This window comes from Labrus mixtus, chromosome 1 (genome assembly GCF_963584025.1).
Source record: "Labrus mixtus chromosome 1, fLabMix1.1, whole genome shotgun sequence".
In the NCBI taxonomy this organism is placed as follows: domain Eukaryota; kingdom Metazoa; phylum Chordata; class Actinopteri; order Labriformes; family Labridae; genus Labrus; species Labrus mixtus.
Window position 1 is genome coordinate 33,728,906 of NC_083612.1, and position 21,617 is coordinate 33,750,522.

Sequence of the window (21,617 nt, forward strand, 5' to 3'; positions counted from 1 at the left end):
CCAAAACAACTTGCGCTGCATTGTTGTGTTAGCATGCTAATGCTAGCGAGCTTTATTACGCTCATATCTTCACACTGCATGTAAATTTACCTGAAATGAGCGTGATCTAGAAACACAGTTAAGCAGTGAGTACAGTATGTTATTCTTCTTTTCTCTAGTCCCTCAATTAAACAACTTTTATACATGAGGGGAGGAGTCAGCCGGCCGTCCTGACGATGTAAACAAAGTGAAGATAGGACTCTGAAAACTCTGAAAACATCACAGACAGTGGGACTCGGGTGTTACACCCATTGTAGACAGTCATGACTCACAGAGTTATTTTCAGAGGATATTGGATAGGATTGCCCCCCTCCCCTCCCTTTGAGTCATTTTTGTCAGATACAGCCAGAACACTCCAGATTTCTTCATAATAAAGGCTGTCAACGTTGTTTACCTGTGTGCTTGTGCTCGTGCATGAACTGTACTGTGCCGAAGCTCACCTCTTGCCAGGGCAAAGGAAGTGTACTGTGCTTGAGCACGGTACGGAGAGGTCACACTGGTCAAACTAAACTGGACTTTAGGGGTGAAGCGTGTTTAGGCATGGTACGGATTGCCAGTTTAACCGCGCTCTAAATATCCAGATTTGAAGCTTTCTCATCTTGGGGCGGCTGTAACTCAGTGGTAGGAATCGGTTGTCTCTCAACCTGAAGGTCGGGGCCGCATGTCCTATGTGTCCTTGGTTGAAACACTTAATCCCCCACTGCTTCGTCGGGGGGCGTATGAATGTGAATGATGGATTAGTAAATACTGATGGGACACTTTACTCAGCAGCCTCTACCATCAGTGTGTGAATGTGTAGGTGTGACCTGCGGTGTAAAAGCTCTTTGATTAGTCAGAAGACTAGAAAAGCGTGCTCAAGTCCATTCACCATTAACCTTGTCTCAGGCATTAAAACAGAAAAACAACAGACGTATTATAAGAACTTTATTCAGTATCATAATACATAATTATGTACACAACAACTACACATTCATTATACACTCTGGTAAATAAATAACCTCTGCATTACCAAAAAGCCTTATTGACAATATACAGGTATTTACTGGCAACTTTAGGAGCCAACTCAAGTCAACGAAGCTGAAAAGATAAAATGATTTATTCATGTAAAACCATGCGAGGAGAACAGACCCCTTGTGAGTGTTTCATTCATTCACGATCATTTGTGATCAGATTTTTTCATCTTTTTGTTTCCCTTTCTAACAGAGGACCCAGATTTCAATATATACAAAAAAATATTCCTCTTGAATAAAACAAGTCCCAGAGTTCAGTTTGAAACAACTCAGTCTGACCGGCGGGGGGCTTTGACCGCTCCATGAGCACGCACTCCGACTGAGAGAGCAACAAGACTAATGAAGCGGGAGTCCAAAATTGTTCACTTATTATCACTTTGTCTTCATCACTCCTGCTGATCCCTGCTGAATGTGAGAGTCAGAAGGAGAGGGTGAAAATATTTCATTATTCACAGAGATGTTGACCTACAGTCACAGCTTTGGTGTCTTTCCTCAGCGAGGACCTGCAGCAGGGTTTGATTACTAAACGCTCTGCTCTGTCGAGTAATGCTGCACAGGACACAGATGTCGGTCGGTTATTTTTCCAGGATTCTGTGGAAGCAGAGGCGAGCATGCAGATTCACATGCATGAGGGAGGAACACACAGGAGAAGAGATAAAGAGCATGTGAAAGAGTCAGAGCCATCGCCATCTGTCAATCACAGCTGTTCTCTAGCATTACCAGCTTCACTTTTAAAAACGGTCATTACTCGTCCCCTGAAGAATGTCCCTGTCCAGAGAGCTCACAGCTCGGTAATGAAGGGAAACAGAAACAAAGAGTAAACTGCAGCAGCTGGAGTCAGACACAAGCACTCCCTCACATCTGGAGCATCTGAAACCTGATCATGACCAAACTGCTGACAGGGACCAAATATAAACTACAAAATATCAAAACCCACCAGCTTTAAAGGAACAGTATGGAGGCATTTGGATTGGTATGCTTTAGCGCCTGTTTGAGGTCTGTAAGTGCAACTGCACTGTCGGAAAAAAAATAAATGCTGTGGCCTCTCCCTCAACGACGACCAGCATCTGTTAAGAGACAGAGGCTGCAAAGGCTTTGTGAGAAGCCGAAGAACTACGTCGACTGACAAGGTTCAGTAATATCACCGCACTTTGCCCAAATATGACTCTGCTAGTGTCTACAAGCCATTGTTTGCTAAAGGCTAAAGGCTACGCTAATTTATTTAATGCTATTTGAGATAAGTTTGTAAACGTTCAAAACGTAAAGCTAACTTAAGATCAATAGTGAAAGAGATCACTTTGTGGCATAAGCTAGATTTAGGGTTTAGATGACTTTCTGCACCCAGTGAAGCTGCCAAACATGAGACGACAATGTCACAGATAATGACAGCATCACAGATATTAAAGAGCATAGAGACGAGCTAACTGGCTTCTTTTTAGCTGCTGTGTGAACTAGTGCTTGTAAAGCCGTATGCACTTCTGAAATTTAACTTCAACTTGTGGCTTAAGTTACATAGTGCTGAAAACAGGTGACCAGGGCTCTGGGTGGACATAAAAGAGAAGACATTCTCACCTGTTGAAAGTTATTCTGCTATTAGATTGACTTTGTAAATAATATGTTTATGGAGGAAAAGTTACATACTGTTACTTTAATAACCTGTAAGCAGGAACAAAGTGGAAAAAACTGTGTGTGGAGTTCACTTCAGGAAACTCTGATCTCAGCATCAGGGCTTGTTGAGTTTTGTATTTGTTTTTCACTTCTGATTGTTACTGTTGTTGAGTGGGCAAACAGCTGGTCACAGCTGGAGGCTTCGACCCCCCTCTCCTCCTCCATCCTCCTCCTACATTGACTTGATGTCAGCTCTGGGCCGCCCCCCCCCTCCCCTTCCCTATCTGAACACTAACAGTCTGTGGCGTAGCGCTCCCCTCGCTAGCCCTCCTCCACAGAGCCGTGATTCTGCAGCAACAACAGCTACCTTCTTCTCCTCATGCTGGTCTCCAGGCGGCCCAGCTCCTCGTACGACTGGAAGAAGACTTCCAGCTCATGGCTGCCCCAGCCCCTCCAGACACACAGGCACCACTCCGTGTTTTCCTTCTGAAAGCCACATACGACCGTGTCCTTAGCCACCAGTGCTGCCTCCTCCAGGATCCTGAGAGAACGAGAGCGAGAGAGAGAGAGAGAGAGAGAGTGAGAGAGAGAGAGAGAGAGAGATGTGTGAGGATGCAGGGCGGGGGAGGAGCTAAAGCTGGTGGCATCTCTGTGCTCTGTAATTAGCTGTTCTTAGAAACCAGTGGGAAGTTCTAGGAAGCAGCTCCTGAGCATACTGAATGTGACACAGAGGTTACTGTTTGTCCACAGGCTGCTAAATAACTCAATCTGCCGTTAAATGCTCCTCTGAAGACATTTTAAAATAACAATATTTAAGAATGCAATCTCCTTTAAAGCTGACTGTAATTTATGGAAGCTGTGACACAAAGCATTCTGGGAGGAAGGAGGGCTTTGAGTGACCCTGCAGCCATGTATCATGCACAACAACCCTGAATTATCTTTATCCATTGTTGTTTCATCTTTCTGAGGTGTGTTATTATCCTGTTTGGTGATATACAGCCGCTCGACTGCAGAAACAGGTGAGGTGTCCTCTGAACGACCATTAAAAGGGGAACCTGGACCTCGTTTCACACGTTTTGGTCTGAATGACTGTAGTTTTCAAACAGTTTTTGAACAACTTAATGAGATTGTTTCATCCTGCAGCAGTGAATAAGACTAATGACTACAATCTTTCTGTGTCTACGTAAAGTTATCGTCACCTACAGGCTCAGATTGATGTTCTAAGTGTCTGACAATATTACAGAAAGAATCCCTGATAGACAACTTTTGAGGAAGACATGTTTCTTAACAAAAAACAGCTGTTTCATCACTCTCTTTAAACACACCAGACTACTTTGATAAAAAGTAACAATGTTTTCTGCCCTGGCAGCGCCTTGACCTCACCAAGAAAACATTTGTTGAAATGACGTTCAAAACTAAGAGTTTATTTATTGTTAAAACGTTGTCTATGTTTAGACTAGATTTAGCCGGGAAATCTGCTTCTATCTAAATATTTGACTATGAATGACATCAATTCAGAATGATGATATTCAGGAGAGAGAATAGTGGCGCACGCCGCTGTCTGTTTATGAGCCAATGTTTTTATGCAATCTAGACAGTGTGCAGGAGTTTGCCTGCAATTTTGGGAATTAAAAACAAGACATTATCTTCTAGCATTTATGACTTCTGTTTTCGTTACTGTGGTATCAAACAGGTATTCACTTCCTTTGATTTTCATTGGAATTATATCAACATTTAAAATTCTGGTACTGCAACAACTCTACGGCCGTGTTCCAAAAGTCAAAGTATTTGTTTTATTCTGAGGTTTTTTCTTTTGGGCATGTTTTCCTTTATTGGATAGAGGGCAGCTGTAGAGAAAAATGAAATGTTGGGAGGAGAGAGTGGGGGGGATGACAGGCAGCAAGGGATCAAGGTTGGATTTGAACCCGCGGCAGCCCCTCCAATGGTGCACACGCAGGGACGGCGCCAGGATTTTTTTCTCATAGGGCTGAGGGGGAGCTTGACTAATATGTTGGGGTGCTATTTTCACATTTTATAAAAAAAACAAAAAAAACCTACCAAAATACTTGAAGGAAGCTTAACTGGAGCTAGACAGATTTATGATTCTACAATTCACTTATCAGACTCTTTTATCCAAAGCGACGTACATCAGAGAGTAAGTACAACACAAGCAAGGATCTAGAAAAAAGGGAACAATGTCAGGAAGAGCAAACGATCAGCTTTGAGTCTGATTGGACACACAGGTGCTGACAGGAAGTGACCAGAGGCAAAGCACAACATTGAGGGCAGTTCTTGAGAGCTCTAATCAGTATAGAAACCATCTTATAAGTCATCGTTATCAAACAAAAACCATCGTCACTACCATCATCATCATCAATAATATGGAGACCATCATCATTAAGTTAGTAGGTATTCATGAAAGAGCTGGGTCTTTAGCTTTTTCTTAAAGGTGCAGAGGGACTCTGCAGATCCAATGGAGTTTGGAAGTTCATTCCACCACCGGGGGGCGACAGAGGAGAAGAGTCTAGTCAGCGTCTTAGGACCCTGTTGTGAAGGTTGGATCAGATGATGGGGCTATAGCGCCCCCTAGCCCCAGTGTAGCGCCATGCTTGCACGCGAGATAACCGCTAGGCTAATGGCGCCCCTGAAGTCTTTTTTTTTTAACTGAAAGCAGCTGATACCAAGGGCTTTGATGCTTGGGGGAATGCTGAACTCTTAAAAACGCTCAACTGAATTGGATCTGTTTAGAAAATGGGTGGGGCGCGGGTAGCCTAGTAGTTAGTGCGCACGCCCCCATGTACGGAGGCTATGGTCCTCCAAGTGGGCGGCCCGGGTTCGAAACTGACCTACGACTTCTTTCCTGCATGTCATTCCCCACTCTCTGTCTAACTTTATGGACCTCTCTGTCACTTGAGGCCTGAAATATGTTTGAAAGGTAGCAAGTCTACAGTGATAACTCAGGGTTCGATCCTTTAAGATCGAGTGAATGTCTCCATTCAGAGAAGCAGGTACAGTACGGTAAGGAGAACAGGAGCTATGAAACAGACCTGAAGACCTCTCCCCTGACCTGAGCCGTGACCTCAGAGCGTATTACCTGCATTACAGGTGCTCCATGTAATAGGTGCTTATTAAGGAGCCTGCATTGGGTGGCCCTTTTATTGGCTGCTGCTAACAGGCAGGCCGCTCTGCACAGGTTCACACAGAGGCTCTCTTTTTCCACAGAGGAGCAGCTGCTTTAAAGAAATAATGATGGAGTCAGTGGAGCTCCATAAGCATACGATGAAGGATCCTGTGAAGGCTCAGGGTTAGAAACCTCTTTATTACGACCCAATATTAAGGTTCTTTTTGTTTTCCTCCTCACATCTAAATGGTTTCATACACAACTGGTAAGAAGGCTCTATGCAGGTGGAAGAAAACACACTAAGACCCCTTCATGACTGAGGACTTACACCCAAAATTTAAGAAAAATGTAAATACATTTGCATCAAAGTTTGATAATTAGACACCAAAAAAAAAAAAAAGTCTCACAGAGCCAAAAAGTTTGGAGTGTTAAGAAAAGGAAGTCTGGCCTGGAAGTTGTTCAGCGCTTCACCAGAATAACAGAGGATTTCGCATCCATTCCCAGAGGCATACAGTCCATCAAACAATGACAGGTGATGATTGCAAAAGGGTTCTGATATTCTACGATGTCTAATTTGTAAAATCAAAAACAATCGATGCCACTTTTTCCCATCTGGGGTTGCGGGGGATGGAGCCGATGCGGGGTACACTCTGGACTGTCAATCACAGGGCTGACATATCATCACCTTCCTAAAATAATGGCCTAAGTTATTTTTTGATAAAAATGTTTTTTTTTTTCATAAATCATCTCCTCATGATGCTTGCCACCTCTGGTAAAGTCGCCTACATCCTCAGTTAAACAGATCATGCGATCCCCCCCCCCCCCCCCCCCCCCCCCCGTAGTATAATGGCCTATGTCAAGAGTGTGACTTATTTTGTCTAAGTCAAAAGTCAATGTGACTTTAGCTTTTCAAGAAGCTGCTTCAAGAAGAATGACAACATACCACTCTATCACTGAAGTTATTTCCATGATTCGGGGCTCGTGCCCCCTCCTCAGCATTACACTATGTTTAGTTAGTGTGTTAGCTATGCTTTATTGTTGAATGTTTAAAATTCACAAAAAGTCACAAAGGCATGTTAAAGTCATTTATTACTCTGATGTTATATAATTGACAGAAATTGTTATTAGTATGTCAATAGCCATCTATTGTTATAACCTTTTTGAGTGAAAGAATGAATTAATATCATATATTCAATATATGGATCAGCTTTTTGTGTTTTCTGAAAAACTTGACGTAAGCCATTATTTTAGGAAGGCGATATAGAGACAGACATCCAGCCACTCTCACATTCACACCTACGGGCAACTAAGAGTCACAGATTAACTTAAGGAGCATGACTTTGGACTGTGGGAGGAAGCCGGAGTACCCGGAGAGAAACCCACACAAGCACGGGGAGAACATACAAACTCCACACAGAGAAGCTCCTGTCAGACGGGATTTTGAACCAGGAACCTCCTCAAGACAACAGCGCTAACCACTGCACCACCATGCGGTCCAATCTAAATCATGTCAAACGTATAATACACAACTTTCACAGTAAGCACCAGTCTATCAAATCAAAACAAAGCTGTCCCTTCAGCTCACCGCCTTCCCCTCCTCCCCCTTCACCCCTTCCTCAGTGTTCAGAGCGAGTGCAGCTGTTTGTAGGCTCTCCATTCTGATATGCAGCCAAAAGATGATTCACTTTTTATTTTAGACCAAACAAAGTCTTTCCTTCAGTTTGTTAAGTATGTTGGTTCTTCTTCAGTTGTTCATTTAAGATGACAGTCTGCCATTATCTCTCTAAAAACATCTTCACCGAGTGGACAGGCTATCTCTCTTCCCCCGCATGATGGCAAGACAGAACGGTTAGAGAGAGAGAGGGGTTCACGAGAAAAAAAGAAAAAAAAGTATGTACGTTCTGAAAACAGATGTTTATTTTTGTTAAATTCGGTGTAGTTTGCAGTACGTTAGTAAGCGCTTTCAGACACAGCCATCAGTACGTTTCTTTTGCTATATTTCATGAAGACTGCATTAAAGATTAATGATAAAAGTCCTGGAAACATGACGTAAATGAACAGTGAATCAAATGAAATATCAAGACTTTTCAGACGTAAAGAAAGTGGCTTAAAGATGAAACAAAGAGCTTCTATGGTACATCACGGAGAGGTGAGCTCACCCTAAAGAGGAACATCCGGGTGGATTGAGGACGGCAACGACACGCCCCCTCAGCTGGTCAGCATGGGGCTGAATCTCGATGACCATTATGTCTCCTCCACGCCTGACACACAAACAACACAAAACCACAAAATGTGATGAGAAAAAAAAACATTCTCCCTTCATTTAATATGAGTTCAGTGTGTTATGATGCCGATTGTCTTTGTGTTGTGTTGAGTGTGTGTGTGTGCAGTGTTGTGTACCTGGGGACCCACAACGTGCCGTTCACTGACAGCACAGTGAAGGCTTGTAGCTTTGGCAGTGTAGTAGTGTTCAGGGTTCCTGCAGAGTCCGGATTGCTTTCAGGGTTGGTGGATACCTGCTGGTTCTGGTCCCTGCAATTCTCCTCCTGGTCTGCAGGGGGCGCCACACTGTTGAGCGCAAAGCTGGAGCCGCCTGAGCCCGGCAGCTCCAGGGAGCAGGACGACGACGTGGAGCAGCAGTCCGTCAGTGAGTCCTGATGCTGGATGATCTGAGTGCCTGCCTCCTCGCTGTAGATCAGCGAAACGTTGCCGCCATTAGTTCGGTCTTGCTGCTCCCGCTGCTCTGTGTGCTCAACATCTGTTACCGTGGTTACACCTGCAGGCCGCTGCACGCTAAAGATATCCCGCAGAGGATGAATGTCTCCACACCTGAAATCACGACATTAAAATGTTTTTTACTAGTTTTTTTAACACTGTTTTTTTTGTTTATTTAGATTTGAACTTTTTATTTAGTTTTAGTTTGATGGAATATGACATTCTCGTCAGGGGGAGAGACTAAAAAGGACAGGCTGGAAACACAGACAGAAAGTTATCTCACATGCTGCCTCAGTCAGGAGCATCTCCAGGGTTTCTGAGCCCCATGAAAAGATCTCACATTGGGCCCCTCCACCACAGCCTCAGTCAACCCTGAGATAATACTGTTGCCCCACCCCCCTGCATCAAATGACAGTTCTGACCTCTATGAGCCCTTCCAGTCCGGTTTCTGCCCCCGTCACAGTACAGAAACTGCTCTACTAAAAATCACCAACGATCTCCTCATTGCTTCTGACTCTGGCTTACTTTCCATCCTCATCCTTCTTGACCTGAGTGAAGCCTTTGACACTATCTCACACCCCATCCTCCTCAGTAGACTCTCCTCCATTGGCATCACTCACACCTGGTTCCACTCTTATCTCTCAGGCCACACTCAGTTCATACAGCTCAAATCCTTCAAATCCGAGCCTTCCCCAGTCACTACAGGTGTGCCCTAGGGCTCTGTCCTGGGGCCCCTTCTCTTCATCACCTACCTTCTCCCCCTTGGCAATATTTTCCGTAAATTCAATATACTTTTCCACTGCTTCACGGATGACACCCAGCTCTACCTCTCCAGTAAACCAAACTCCACACCTCCACCCTCCTCCCTCACTTCTTGTTTATCTGAAATAAAATCCTGGTTCTCCTCAAACTTCCTTAAATTAAACAGTGATAAAACCGAGATCCTTCCCGTCGGCACTAAATCCATATTATCCAAAGTTGGCAGTTTCTCCCTCACTATTGACAGCTCCTCAGTTTCCCCTTCCCCTCAGGTTAAGAGTCTGGGTGTCATCCTCGATAGCACACTATCATTCAAATCCCATATCAATAACATTACCCGGTCTGCATACTTCCACAACATCAACCGTCTCCGCCCCTCCCTCACCCCCCATACTGCCTCCATCCTTGTCCACAGCCTCGTCACCTCCCGTATTGATTATTGTAATTCTCTCCTCTTCGGCCTCCCTCATAAGTCCCTCCATAAGCTCCAATTGGTTCAAAACTCTGCTGCCCGTATTGTCACCAAAACCCCTCATACCATCACATCACCCCCATCCTACAGCAACTCCACTGGCTCCCGGTGAAGCAAAGAATCATCTTCAGACTCCTCCTGTACACCTTCAACGCCATCCACAACCTCGCCCCTCCATATCTGTCTGACCTCCTTCACATCGCCACTTCAGCCCGCTCCCTCAGATCCTCCTCCTCCATCCACCTCACCGTACCCTGGGGGGGCAGAGCTTTCAGCTGCTCAAAACCCATCTGTTCAAGATCTCCTACTCACTCTAACATTTTAAACTGCAATTACACTGTCCTACATTTCATTTCTTTATTGTATGCTGTTTTTATCCATCGTTGTTTTTAAATGTTGATTGTTGTACAGTGTCCTTGTGTGTCTTGAAAGGCGCTTATAAATAAAATGTATTATTATTATTATTACTTTTGTTGCCATGTAATCTAAACAGATATCCTTAAACTCTATTGCAATACAATGTAAGAATAACAACGAATGAAACAATGTATTATCCGCATTTAAAAAGTGTTTTTTAGCATCTGACAGATTTAAAACAATAATTTAAGAGTAGAGAGAGAGAGCTATGCATGTTCTTATGCATCCTCCAGTTTTCCTTTACCTATAACAGAAAAACAAATCTTAAACACTATGGATTTGTTTAAGGGCTGCTGGGTAGTCAGTCCCACTTTGCCCCCGGACTATGACACCCATGGGCAACAGCTATAGAACTGGAGGTCAAATCCACCCAAAGTATCCAGCAGGTGTATAAAGCAAAGCAGGTGTATGACAAAAATAAAAACATTTTCCATAGTAGTTAGTTTTGTCATTACAAAAAACAGTTTACATCAGACACTGTTTTTTTCTAGCTTCGTTTACACTTTTATTTCAGATAACAAAAGAGACACTCAGAAGGCAAAGGCCATCCTGGAAGACACTCAACCCCCTCTGCATGCTGAGTTCAGACTCCTGCCTACAGGGAGGAGGGTCACTTATGTTAGGAAGGCCAAATCAAACCTGAGACATACCTGAGGATGTTTGTCCCATTAGCTGATGGGTTTTTGAATAAGCTGTACACTTCTACTATGAACTGTTGGTTCAGGGTTGGGCTTTTGACCTTGTATAATCAGCAGGTCCTGAGGAAAGCTAGGGCCATACTTGTGATCCCAGATCACCCACTTCACAGTGAGTTTGACCTTTAACCCTCAGATCGTCGTTCTAGAGCTCCAGTGAGGAAGACTAAAAAGACTCCAGGTCTTATTTTTACCAAGTGCAATTAATATGTTAAACAACAATTAGCTATTTGTTGCTCTTTTTGCACTTGAATTGCACATTTGCACATCTCCACTTTGCACTTTAATAACTTGAATTTCCATTCTGGTACGGGCACTTGACTGATTTTATTGTGCTGTTTTTATTTGGTTTTATATTTTGCTATGTTGACTGATTTTTTTAATTTGTTTTGGTCCACCATCATATGTTGATGTTGTCCTTGTGTTTCTTGTCTTCTGTGTGCTCCTGTTGCAACGCAAATTTCCCCTTGTGGGACAATAAAAAGTCTGAATCTGAATCTGGTCTTTGTTTCGCTTATCTCACTCATGTCACTCATGATGATAACCATGGTAGTAATGTTTTATATTTATGTCTTTGATGTTTTTTTTGTATGTATTGTCTTTATTGACCTGTTACAAACTACATTGCCCCTCGTGGATAATAAAGATTTTCCAATCCAATCCAAAAAGGTTTTGGTTACTCACCAGTACTTTGCACACAGTTGGTAGGAGGCTGCGTGATAGAGCAGCAGGGTGTTGGTGTGGTCATCCAGCGTCCACACCGCCTCCTCCCCCCACAGGCTGAAGCTGGTTGTCATGGAGACGATGGTGGACAAAGGGCTGTAGGTCTCCAGCCTTCGAACTGCCTGAAGGTTCTGACAGTCGATGACCAGAACACCCGGACCGTTGGAGAACCACAACTGGTGAGCACAGGACAATGTGGTGAAACTTAAGTGTTCAATGGTCCTTGACACCTAATGTTTGCAAATTTATTGTTTTTTATTGAATGAAAAATTGCAGGTAAATCCCTTCACACTGTCTTAATGCATACTAATTTATTTTTGTGTTAATGTACTGCTCTCTCTTTCTCTCGCTGCAGCTTTTGTTTAAAATATGACTGAAGATCTACAGTATTTCTTAAAGCTTCTCTACTTTTCCATACTATCAATCATTAAAATAACAATGATTGGGGCGCTGGTGGCGCAGTGGTTAGTGCATGCGCCCCATGTATGGAGGCTGTATCCCAGGTTCAAATCCCACCTGTGGCTCCTTTCCCGCATGTTATTCCCGACTCTCTCTCTCCCTGATTTCCGACTCTATCTACTGTCCTATCTCTACATTAAAGGCACAAAAAGCCCAAAAATAAATCTTTACAAAAACGAATAACAAAGATTATATTGTATTAAAACAAGTAATATCAAAAAGTATCAAGAATCAAAAAATGTCAGTACAGTTTGGATGATTGTTTTGGAAATGCTTTAGTAGATTACTGCAGCCAGGAGACGAAACACCTTCAGAATGTATTAGAGTCTTTTAGGGTAAATATGAGTGATAAATATACCTTTCTCTCCCTTAGTAAGAGCGGAGAGAGGACATATTTACATTTAGACGACTGTCGGTTTTATTTTCATGTCTTATGAGAAGTTAGTTTTACCAGTTTTCTCTTGTCATCATTTTTGTTCCTTTTTTTAAAACGTTTTTTTTTCTCCACACAGAAGTCTTTGACAGCTGCAGAAGTTTCAGCATCTTTCTCACGTTCTGAATCTCACAGCCTGACCTGTTTTATCAGCACCTGGCATTAATGTTGTCAGACACTTACAGTACAGCCTGTCCTAACTGTGTGGGCGAGTGAGCGTCAGTGGCAAAATCAGCTTGAATCAGTTGTTTCCTACTGAAGTGTCCCAACAGCACACGAGTGAGGCATTACCCCAACACCCTGTTTCTATCTTCTTTGCCATCGCTTTCTTCGACATGTACAGTGTTAATCTTCACACCATTTTCTAATTTAGTCACAGTCTCCTGACGGAAATGTCCTTTTATATTTAGTCAGACATTAGTCATTTGTTTTTGATTTAATTTAGTCAATTAGTCACTGTCTAAAATTGCACATCATTTTAGTTGATAAAAATAGAAGATATTTTAGTCAACAAAATCAGACGTGAGCTTTTATTTTGATTATCAGAAGCTCACTGCTGCATTCAGGTGCTGCTCAGGTGGTCCATGTTTCCGAGTTGGGAAGTCGTTTTTCCGATTTCAGTGTGTTCACGTGATTTAAGTTCAGCACAAACAAGCGTTGATGCTACAAAGAAGATCAGTGAAATGAACTGTTATATTTGATAAAAAAGTTGATGTGCAATACGTGAATTAATAAAAAGTATGTTGACATTAACAAAAAAATATTTTGCTCCCCATTTGATGACGATTCTGACATCAAATTTGGTTGACGAGATTAACACTGCATGTACAAGGAATGAGGAACGAGGGAGCTTGATTGGACGTACCGAGGATAACATTGCAGTTATTACAGCCTGTTTCACTGCTGCAGGCTGAAGAAATCTACAGGAGACAAAACATTCTTATCTTTTAGAGTCCCCTTTTACTCATTGTCCATAATGTCCAGACATGGTTTCTCTCCTACATTGATACTTTCATTTTCTCCAGCAGCCCTCTCAGCTCATCAACACAAGAGTCCAGTCTTGATTGTGAACTCACCTGGGAGCCGCTGCTGACCAGAGCCATACTCCTGACGGGGTAGGGTCTCTGCCTGGGATCAGAGTCCTTCAGACCAAACACCGTCTTGTTGAGGGTGTGTGAACACAGGTACGTCTCCCCGTCCACAGGTAAGTCTTCCACTATACTGTACACGGCCAGCAGTCCATCAGACATCCCAGCAAACACCTGGGCCAGGCTCTAAACAGGTGGAACACAGACAACCTTTATATTTCTAATAATCAGTTGACACCTCCAAGACTCTTCAAAATGAAATGTTTTCAGTGCTCGGATTTCTTCATGTTTCTCAGTCTGAACACTTTTACCTTTACTTCTGTCACAATTATGTTTCCCCTCCCCCCAATACTGCAGTAAAAAAATCACTGCATTGAAGAAAGTATTACGTTGTCATGAGACCTGAACTTCTTATTTTATTCACATGGATGCTGGGGTGGTGGTGGTGGGGCAGTAAGAGGACAGAGTACTGGTGCAGAGCAGAGGGAGCGGCCGGGATCCTGGCGCTTAAGTAGACGGCGTTATTATGAGAATGTGTTTGTCAGGTGATTGTGGAGAATAATGCACGTCGGTGTGAAATCAGTGCAGCTTGAGCTGTCTGCCTGAACTAGCTCGCTGGCATCGCTGCATAATAAAAGTCACATTCAAGGCTGGGCAGCTTCAGCAGCTATATCTTGGGTGCTGCTTTTTTTCCCCAATTCAGGTCCACACTGAACTCCTATAAGCTTACATCAGTCTAATGTTTTTTTATGTTTTTACTTCATATTATCTTTGTTTGGAAAACATTGGATCTCTACTCAGTCAGAGTGTTAAAATGTGTATACTCCAATCTGACAATTGATAATTTCTAGTCAAAAATCTCATTAAACTTGATATAAGTCACAAACAACTGAAACATCCAGATAAGCATCTTATTTCAAGATATAAGAAGTGGAAAATAAGGCCTGACTAGCTAGAAATACATCTTGAGCCATGTTAGAGTGACCACTCCCCCCCCCCCCCTTCTCTGTTTGAGGAGATAGCACCCTGCTAACACCTGGATCCCACCAGTCACCCCCCCCCATACACACACACCTGTGTAGCTCTTACATGACAACAGGTCTGAGGTCAGGGATCAGCGACCGTACACACCATAAAACGTCTTTTTCCCACAGAAGCATTGTTTTGCGCTCCACTCTCACAGTTGTTTTTCAGACAGTGAGACGTTTAAGGACCATTACATCAGGTATGTGAGCTTTTAGTGTTTAGTGACTCCACTCTTAGTGTGTGCGTACGTGTGCATGTGTTGTTTGCTCACCTGGTCTCTTGCTGGGACGGGGAACAGACATGTGATGACAGCGGGGCATGAGAACTGTTTCTGGGGCTGACTGAGAGGACACATGTCCTTCAGACTGTAGATGAAGACGTCCTGCTCCTGTCAAGAACAAACATACACACACACACACACACACACACACACACACACACACACACACACACACACACACACACACACACACACACACACACACACACACACACACACACACACACACACACACACACACACACACACACACACACACACACACACACACACACACACACACACACACACACACACACACACACACACACACACACACACACACACACAGTTGTCATGTTGTTTAAATAAGTTACAAAGCTATAAAACATTATATCTGTCCATTAAAATGAGGTTTTGCAATATGAGGCCTTATGGGCACTGACCAAACGAGAACCAAAGGAAGCCAATGTGGAAATGCAAAAAAAAACTGCAATTCCTTGAGTGTCCACTTGAGGCTGTCTGTAAAAGCCAAGAAAGTCACATTCACACCTGTATGAAAAATATCTATTAACTAAAGACAACAGCCTGGTTTATATATATATATATATATATATATATATATATATATATATATATATTTCATTTAAATAAGGCAAATAGTTCTGTTTATATTCTTTAAAATAAGGGGTGGGACTGCTCTGACTGACAGGTGGGTGTAGCTGTTTGTCAGGAGCTCCACCTCTCAGGTCTGTTCCTAGATTGATCTCAGGTCAGGTAGAGGTCACCTGTAGAGGGGTCTTACAGTGTGCAGCACCAGGGTCCAAGACAAATTTAACCAAAGAGACAATTACATGTATCATACCATGTTGTATTGTATCATATTGTGTTGTATCGTGCATATCGTATGTCATGTTGTGTCATGTCGTATCTCATCATATCGTATTGTGTTGTACAGTGTCATGTCATATAGTATCGTCAATTATTGTGTCATGCCTTATCAGGCCTCATCATATCATATAGTGTCGAGTCGTGGTCTACTCGGTCATGATGTGTTGTGTCATGTCCTCGTGTATCAAAATATTTTTTCCTGTGTATACAAAAAACAGTTTTGTAGTCGTCCTTGGAAGATGCACTGATAATGCTCCAGGTATTCCAGGTTTTAAAACATTGCTGCTGCTCTTCTGGCCGTAGGTTGGCCTGGTGAAAACGGTGATGTGTCTCAGGATGTGATGTGTACCTCAGTGGCCAACCACAGAGTGTTCCCCATCTTCATCTGACAGCTGATCTTGCTGCCTGGACACGACATCCTCTTCACCTCCACCTGGCCCTTCTCAACATTCACCACGCTGTAGTTCCTGTACAACACGCACACACACAAAAACACACACATTTTATTCCACCTGCAAATCACAGAAAGCTGAATCTTCTATTGCAAAAGTTGGAAACAGAAAAACTGAAGACGATTCTAACATGGCTAATTTGGCTTAGGGAATGTGCCAGAAGCTCCAGCAATGGATGCGCGCTTTTATTTTGGGGGATTTTTGACCACAGCTGACTTTTTGTGGGCCTTATTTTTCTAAGTACCTTTATACTTCCCTTTGTGTAACAGGTGAAAAAAAGTTTCAACAGTTAAAAGAAAGAGTTTTTTTTTTCCATGTTGTTTGTTGTTGTATTCTTCAGCCACAGGGAGCTGTATTTCACCTCTACAGGTGACTTTTATATCTTCATGTGCTCTTAACACAAAGAAGCAGCAGACTGCAAATTCACTTAACTGTCTGTCATGTTAAAATTCAGAAAGTGTGTTTCTGTGAAATTAGTGAAAAATGATAATTTGATGGTTCCAAAGTTTTTTTTGCCATGCATGAGACCAAGTTTTAATTAAATGCAACATTCAATTAATCAATTGAACATAAATGTATTTAAGCACGTTTAAAAAAAACTCATGTTGACCAAAAAAGCTGTCCTACAAAGAGAGCCTTAAAGACTTAAAGGTAAATAAGTTTACTACAGGGACCTGATGAGATTATAAACCCAACAGGATAACTCAGTGTTAAACATTTGAAACACTCCACAGCTCTGAAGTGAACAACATGAACAATGGATGTATGTAGAAGACATTTTGCATTAGTTCACCTATGTTCTCTTAGAAGTGTTACAGCATGTTAAATTACAGAACATAGAGTATGCTTAGAAAAATTACTTAAACAGTGATTAATGTATATTTATACAGTATAAATGATTTCTCAAGTTAAAAATCCTGATAAACACTTAAAATGCAGACCAACTTTTTAAAACGTGGAAAGTTCTCCCACAGGTACAGCACAGTAACGGTCATGTGATTGTATTTCTTTTCCTTCTTTCAGTTAACAGGCTGTCAACAAACATGTTCAGGGAGATCATACACACTCGTTTGGTCGTGAGCGGAATAAACTAAGAGAAGAATGGACTCTGTTTCAGGCAGGTAACGAGGTCGTGACACAGTGAAGGAGCAAACGACAGGAACGAGTCTACAGCCGTCATTAACACCACCTGTATGACAGGATCAAAGCTGCTTTCATTGAACAGAGATTACTGTGGAATCCCCACACACACACACACACACACACACACACACACACACACACACACACACACACACACACACACACACACACACACACACACACACACACACACACACACACACACACACACACACACACACACACACACACACACACACACACACACACACACACACACACACACACACACACACACACACACACACACACACACACACACACACACACACACACACACACACACACACACACACACACACACACACACACACACACACACACACACACACACACACACACACACACACACACACACACACACACACACACACACACACACACACACACAAAACTTGCAAAACTCAATGAAAGGGGGGGATGTTCAATCGTGAAGTCCTCATGTTTTGTGATTTGTTAAAATGTAATCGTATGTTTAAACCTGGGCCATTTTGGCTCCCCATAGATCACTGCTGCATTATAATCCAATAAGATGTCATGTTTTAAAAGTCAAATAAATATTGATCAGAGTGAAGGGTTTGAAACAAACCTTTCCTGCTTGTCTCCACTCCAGAACACAGCGCTGTATCCCTGCAGCTGAGACAGGAAGAGCTGCGCGTGGCTGTCACATGACATCACAAACTTTAGGCATGGGAAGCTGGGCTCCTGCATCTGTCTCAGACACTGCGCAGACACCGGCCTCTTAACACACACACACACACACACACACACAGAAACACACAGAAACACAGAATCACGTTTAAACTGTCTTCCTCAGAATCAGGGGTAAATGTGGGCATCACAATTACTGCTGCACAGAATATGAGCTTAAAGATATGTTCAAAAAACAGGACAGAAACAGGGTAACAAGAATCAACATACAACATCGTAGATCTACATTTGGACAATCAGCTTTCTCTATCAAAGGCTGAAAACTCTGGAACTCAATCTTTTACAAAAAAGGTGAAATGCTGGCAATTTTATTGAGCATTCTGTACTGTCACATGGTCGTATACGTATTGTAATGTATCCTCATATAGTGTTATTAGGGGTTTAGGTGATCGAATGTTGTACATATTTACTCAGTTTGTTTTCCCCAAAGGTCCAACTAGGTAGTCAGAAATGAGCAATAGTATAATATATAAGTATAATATCAGTTTCATGCTCTGTGTTGAAACTGTGATAAAATGCATTGTCCCTATTAAATAAATAAATTCAAAGATATAAGCTATGAGGAATATAAGCTTTTTTTAATTTATTTTTTTTATTTAGGAAAAGCATTCTTCACACATTAGTAATTACACATAATAGCAAAATAATTGCAAGACTCCTCCCTCAAACTTTCAAACATTGGAGCACTTTCTTTGCAGAAAGAGGGGGGTATGATGCTTGCAGTATATTTAACAATTTAGCTCTTCCAAAGATTTTTTGAGGAATATAAGCTTTTATGATGATTTCCATTGTGTTCAGTAAAGTCCATAACTTGCAGTTTCTGAGCAGCTGTGCAGCTCTTTTAGTACCATATGTTTTCAGCATGTGGAGTTTGTAATCTGCTAGCTACCTGTTGAGCACTCAGCCTACAGAGCGCTAACTTTGATAGTTGTGAAGTACAGACCTTGTACTCTGCCCACCTCCTCTGCTCACTTGGAGTCTTTAACTGAAGAGTCTTTGCATTGAAATCAGCTCTCAACAAGGTTTATGTACTTAATAGTATCACAAGCACGATGATGACCTCATCGTGCGCTGACCGCCTGCTCGGTGTTGATATGTTTCCCATTACGCAGCCGCTTGCAAAACTCAATGAAAGGGGGGGATGTTCAATCGTGAAGTCCTCATGTTTTGGTTTTGTTTCAGAGAGAGTTTGGGCTAAAATAATCAGTACTGTATGTGTGGTGTTTTGGTTTCACACAGGGTCTCCCGGGTGAAGGATAAACTACTTTGGGACAGTCATGGTGCTCGCTGTGGCGTGCACTTTCATTTAGACCACATTCATTCAGGGTGATTTATTGTTTTTTTTTAGGAAGTCCCCTAAAAAAAAGTGGCCCGGCCATGATCTCAAACAGGCCTCCCAGTTTGAACAGTTGTTTATCTGGACCACGAGTAGAGTGGTGTGTAAAGACGTGGCTCTTTGTGGTTAGCTGGTTTGCAGTTATGCAGGCTTTTCTCCTACAAGCAGTACATCAGAGGAAAATACAGAAACTTGTGAGTTCTTGTGTGAACAGGGGGAGGGCCAACCTTCTCGGGCTTGGTGTCCCAGCATTCAGTCAGCAGGGTCTGCAGGCACGTGAACTGAACCTCCTCTAGACTGCCGAGCACCGGCCGGATGCCTTTGGAGAGTTTCTTAGAGATCTGCAGCTGGTGGTGTCCCAGAGCGGGCCTCTGCCCTGACAGCAGCTCGTACAGCACCATGCCGTAGGAGAACATGTCCACCTGTACACAACATGAAGACAAAAGGAACATCTGAGGAGGGTGTGAGGACACTGTGGTTCTTCTAGTTATTTCCCCTCACTCACTGCAACGGAACAAATAGTTAAATAGCAGAGAAATATAGAAAAAGCAGTGTATGTAAACAGACTTTTAAACAGCGTTACTGCGAATATAGAGCTTGTAATCGTCATAAGACACGATGCATTTCAACAGGTGTAAATATCAATTAATGCCAAAAAAACAGCTTTTTATAGCTGAAGTGAAACGTGAAGTTTGTGGTGTTGTTACACTTAAATCAACATTATCATGCTCTAAATGTATGTATGAAGATGTCAAATATTCCATGAACTTAAGTATATAAACCAGACTTTAGAGAGCAGCTTTAAGCTGAACATTGAGCTTGAGGATCTGAAAAGAGCTGGCAGCAATTTACTGTATCACTATTATCACTAATATTTAATTTAAGATAGAAAGGCACACACATGTGCTGCTGTCATAGTGTTCTTTTAATCTAATCTGTGTTTAATTAAGCTGCCCTAAGGATCAGTGGTGATTCTGAAGTCTGTATGGGCCCTAGTCATAAAATCCACAGGGGCCCCTCCAACCAGCAGTCATTATCATTGTGTCATTAATAATATAACACCAACAAAAAGTAATAATAGTGAATTATAAGGATATTTTTATTTCCAAAGTTTATATTAGTATTATTTATTATCATTGACAAACTTTGGTTTTCACCGGAATAAAGCATGAGAGGCTAAGCAGTGCAACAAGGGTGAGTGCTATCAAATGGGGCCCCCTTAAGGAGGTCTTTACTATTGTCATTGCAAACTTTGCACATTGTGAGCCACTGCTGGAGTTTAAAGTTTGTCAGCCCACATGGGGCCCCTGCTGGCATAGGGCCACAGTTGCCTGCCTAGCCTGTTGACAAGCAGCACCTCTGTTAAAGATCGTTGGGATGGTTCTTTGTTTCCTATGCCAGAGGAGGTAAGAGAAGAAGAAATGAAGATCCTTTTTTCAGCATTGGGAGACTTTGACCGTCTGTTTTCATGGCAGACTGGCTGTTTGGTCGTTTCACCAATTCAGCACCAGTGAATTTCTGGAGGCTAACATGCATCCATCTCTGCCTGCAGCCACATCATGAGTTGAGAAATGAGCTATAGAGATGTAAATGTGATGTAAACTGCAGATGTATACTAGCTCTAAACTAACTCGGGTACAATGCATCAAATTGCAACATTTAACATTTATTCTTGTACATGGTCCATTCACAAATACAATTAATCAATTTAAATGAGGCCCCATTCCTTGGATTTTCTGTCTTTCCACCTCTTTTGCAGCCGGCCTCTAGTGGACACTCAATGAACTTCAGTTTTTTTGCACCTCTGCAATTGTTTCCTTTATACACACGAGGTTGTCACTTGTAAACACATCACATCATCCCCCGTTTACACACATCATCGATCAATCCGTGATCAAATCAGCTGGACGAGAGCAGACAAGAACCTTTAATCTGATAAGGGAAGTCATTCATCTTCATCAGGACAGAGTCCACTCATCATATCACTAGGTGTGGATCCAAAACAAGAACAACAAGCGCATCCTTGAAGGACTTAAACAGCCGAGTGGATTCCTGTGTTGGAATTGTTACAGATAGAGACTGGAGAGATTTCCCAGAATATCTGCAAGAGACAAACAGGAGCCAAGAGAACTCCGCTACTTCTGTGCTGTGAGGTCACGTGTCACAGACTCCAGATGTCCTTCAGATCTGTGGTATGACGACGTTTCACATGAGCTATGTG

At 42.5% G+C, this 21,617-nt stretch overlaps 1 protein-coding gene across 3 annotated transcripts in view; it reads right to left on the reverse strand.

Moving 5' to 3' along the window:
• Window positions 1-950: 950 nt before the first annotated feature.
• The window catches only part of lrrk1 (leucine-rich repeat kinase 1), an 84,621-nt gene continuing 63,954 nt past the window's right edge, over window positions 951-21,617 (reverse strand). For all 3 annotated transcript variants that reach the window (XM_061042724.1, XM_061042715.1, XM_061042732.1), the window contains 9 exons: window positions 19,624-19,818; window positions 17,939-18,090; window positions 16,065-16,182; window positions 14,837-14,953; window positions 13,528-13,725; window positions 11,521-11,735; window positions 8,179-8,607; window positions 7,938-8,039; window positions 951-3,198 (listed from right to left, as the gene is read on the reverse strand). In XM_061042724.1, coding sequence (XP_060898707.1) covers window positions 3,021-3,198; window positions 7,938-8,039; window positions 8,179-8,607; window positions 11,521-11,735; window positions 13,528-13,725; window positions 14,837-14,953; window positions 16,065-16,182; window positions 17,939-18,090; window positions 19,624-19,818 — 1,704 coding nt within the window. In that variant the 3' untranslated portion in view covers window positions 951-3,020. The remainder of the gene's footprint in view (window positions 3,199-7,937; window positions 8,040-8,178; window positions 8,608-11,520; window positions 11,736-13,527; window positions 13,726-14,836; window positions 14,954-16,064; window positions 16,183-17,938; window positions 18,091-19,623; window positions 19,819-21,617) is intronic.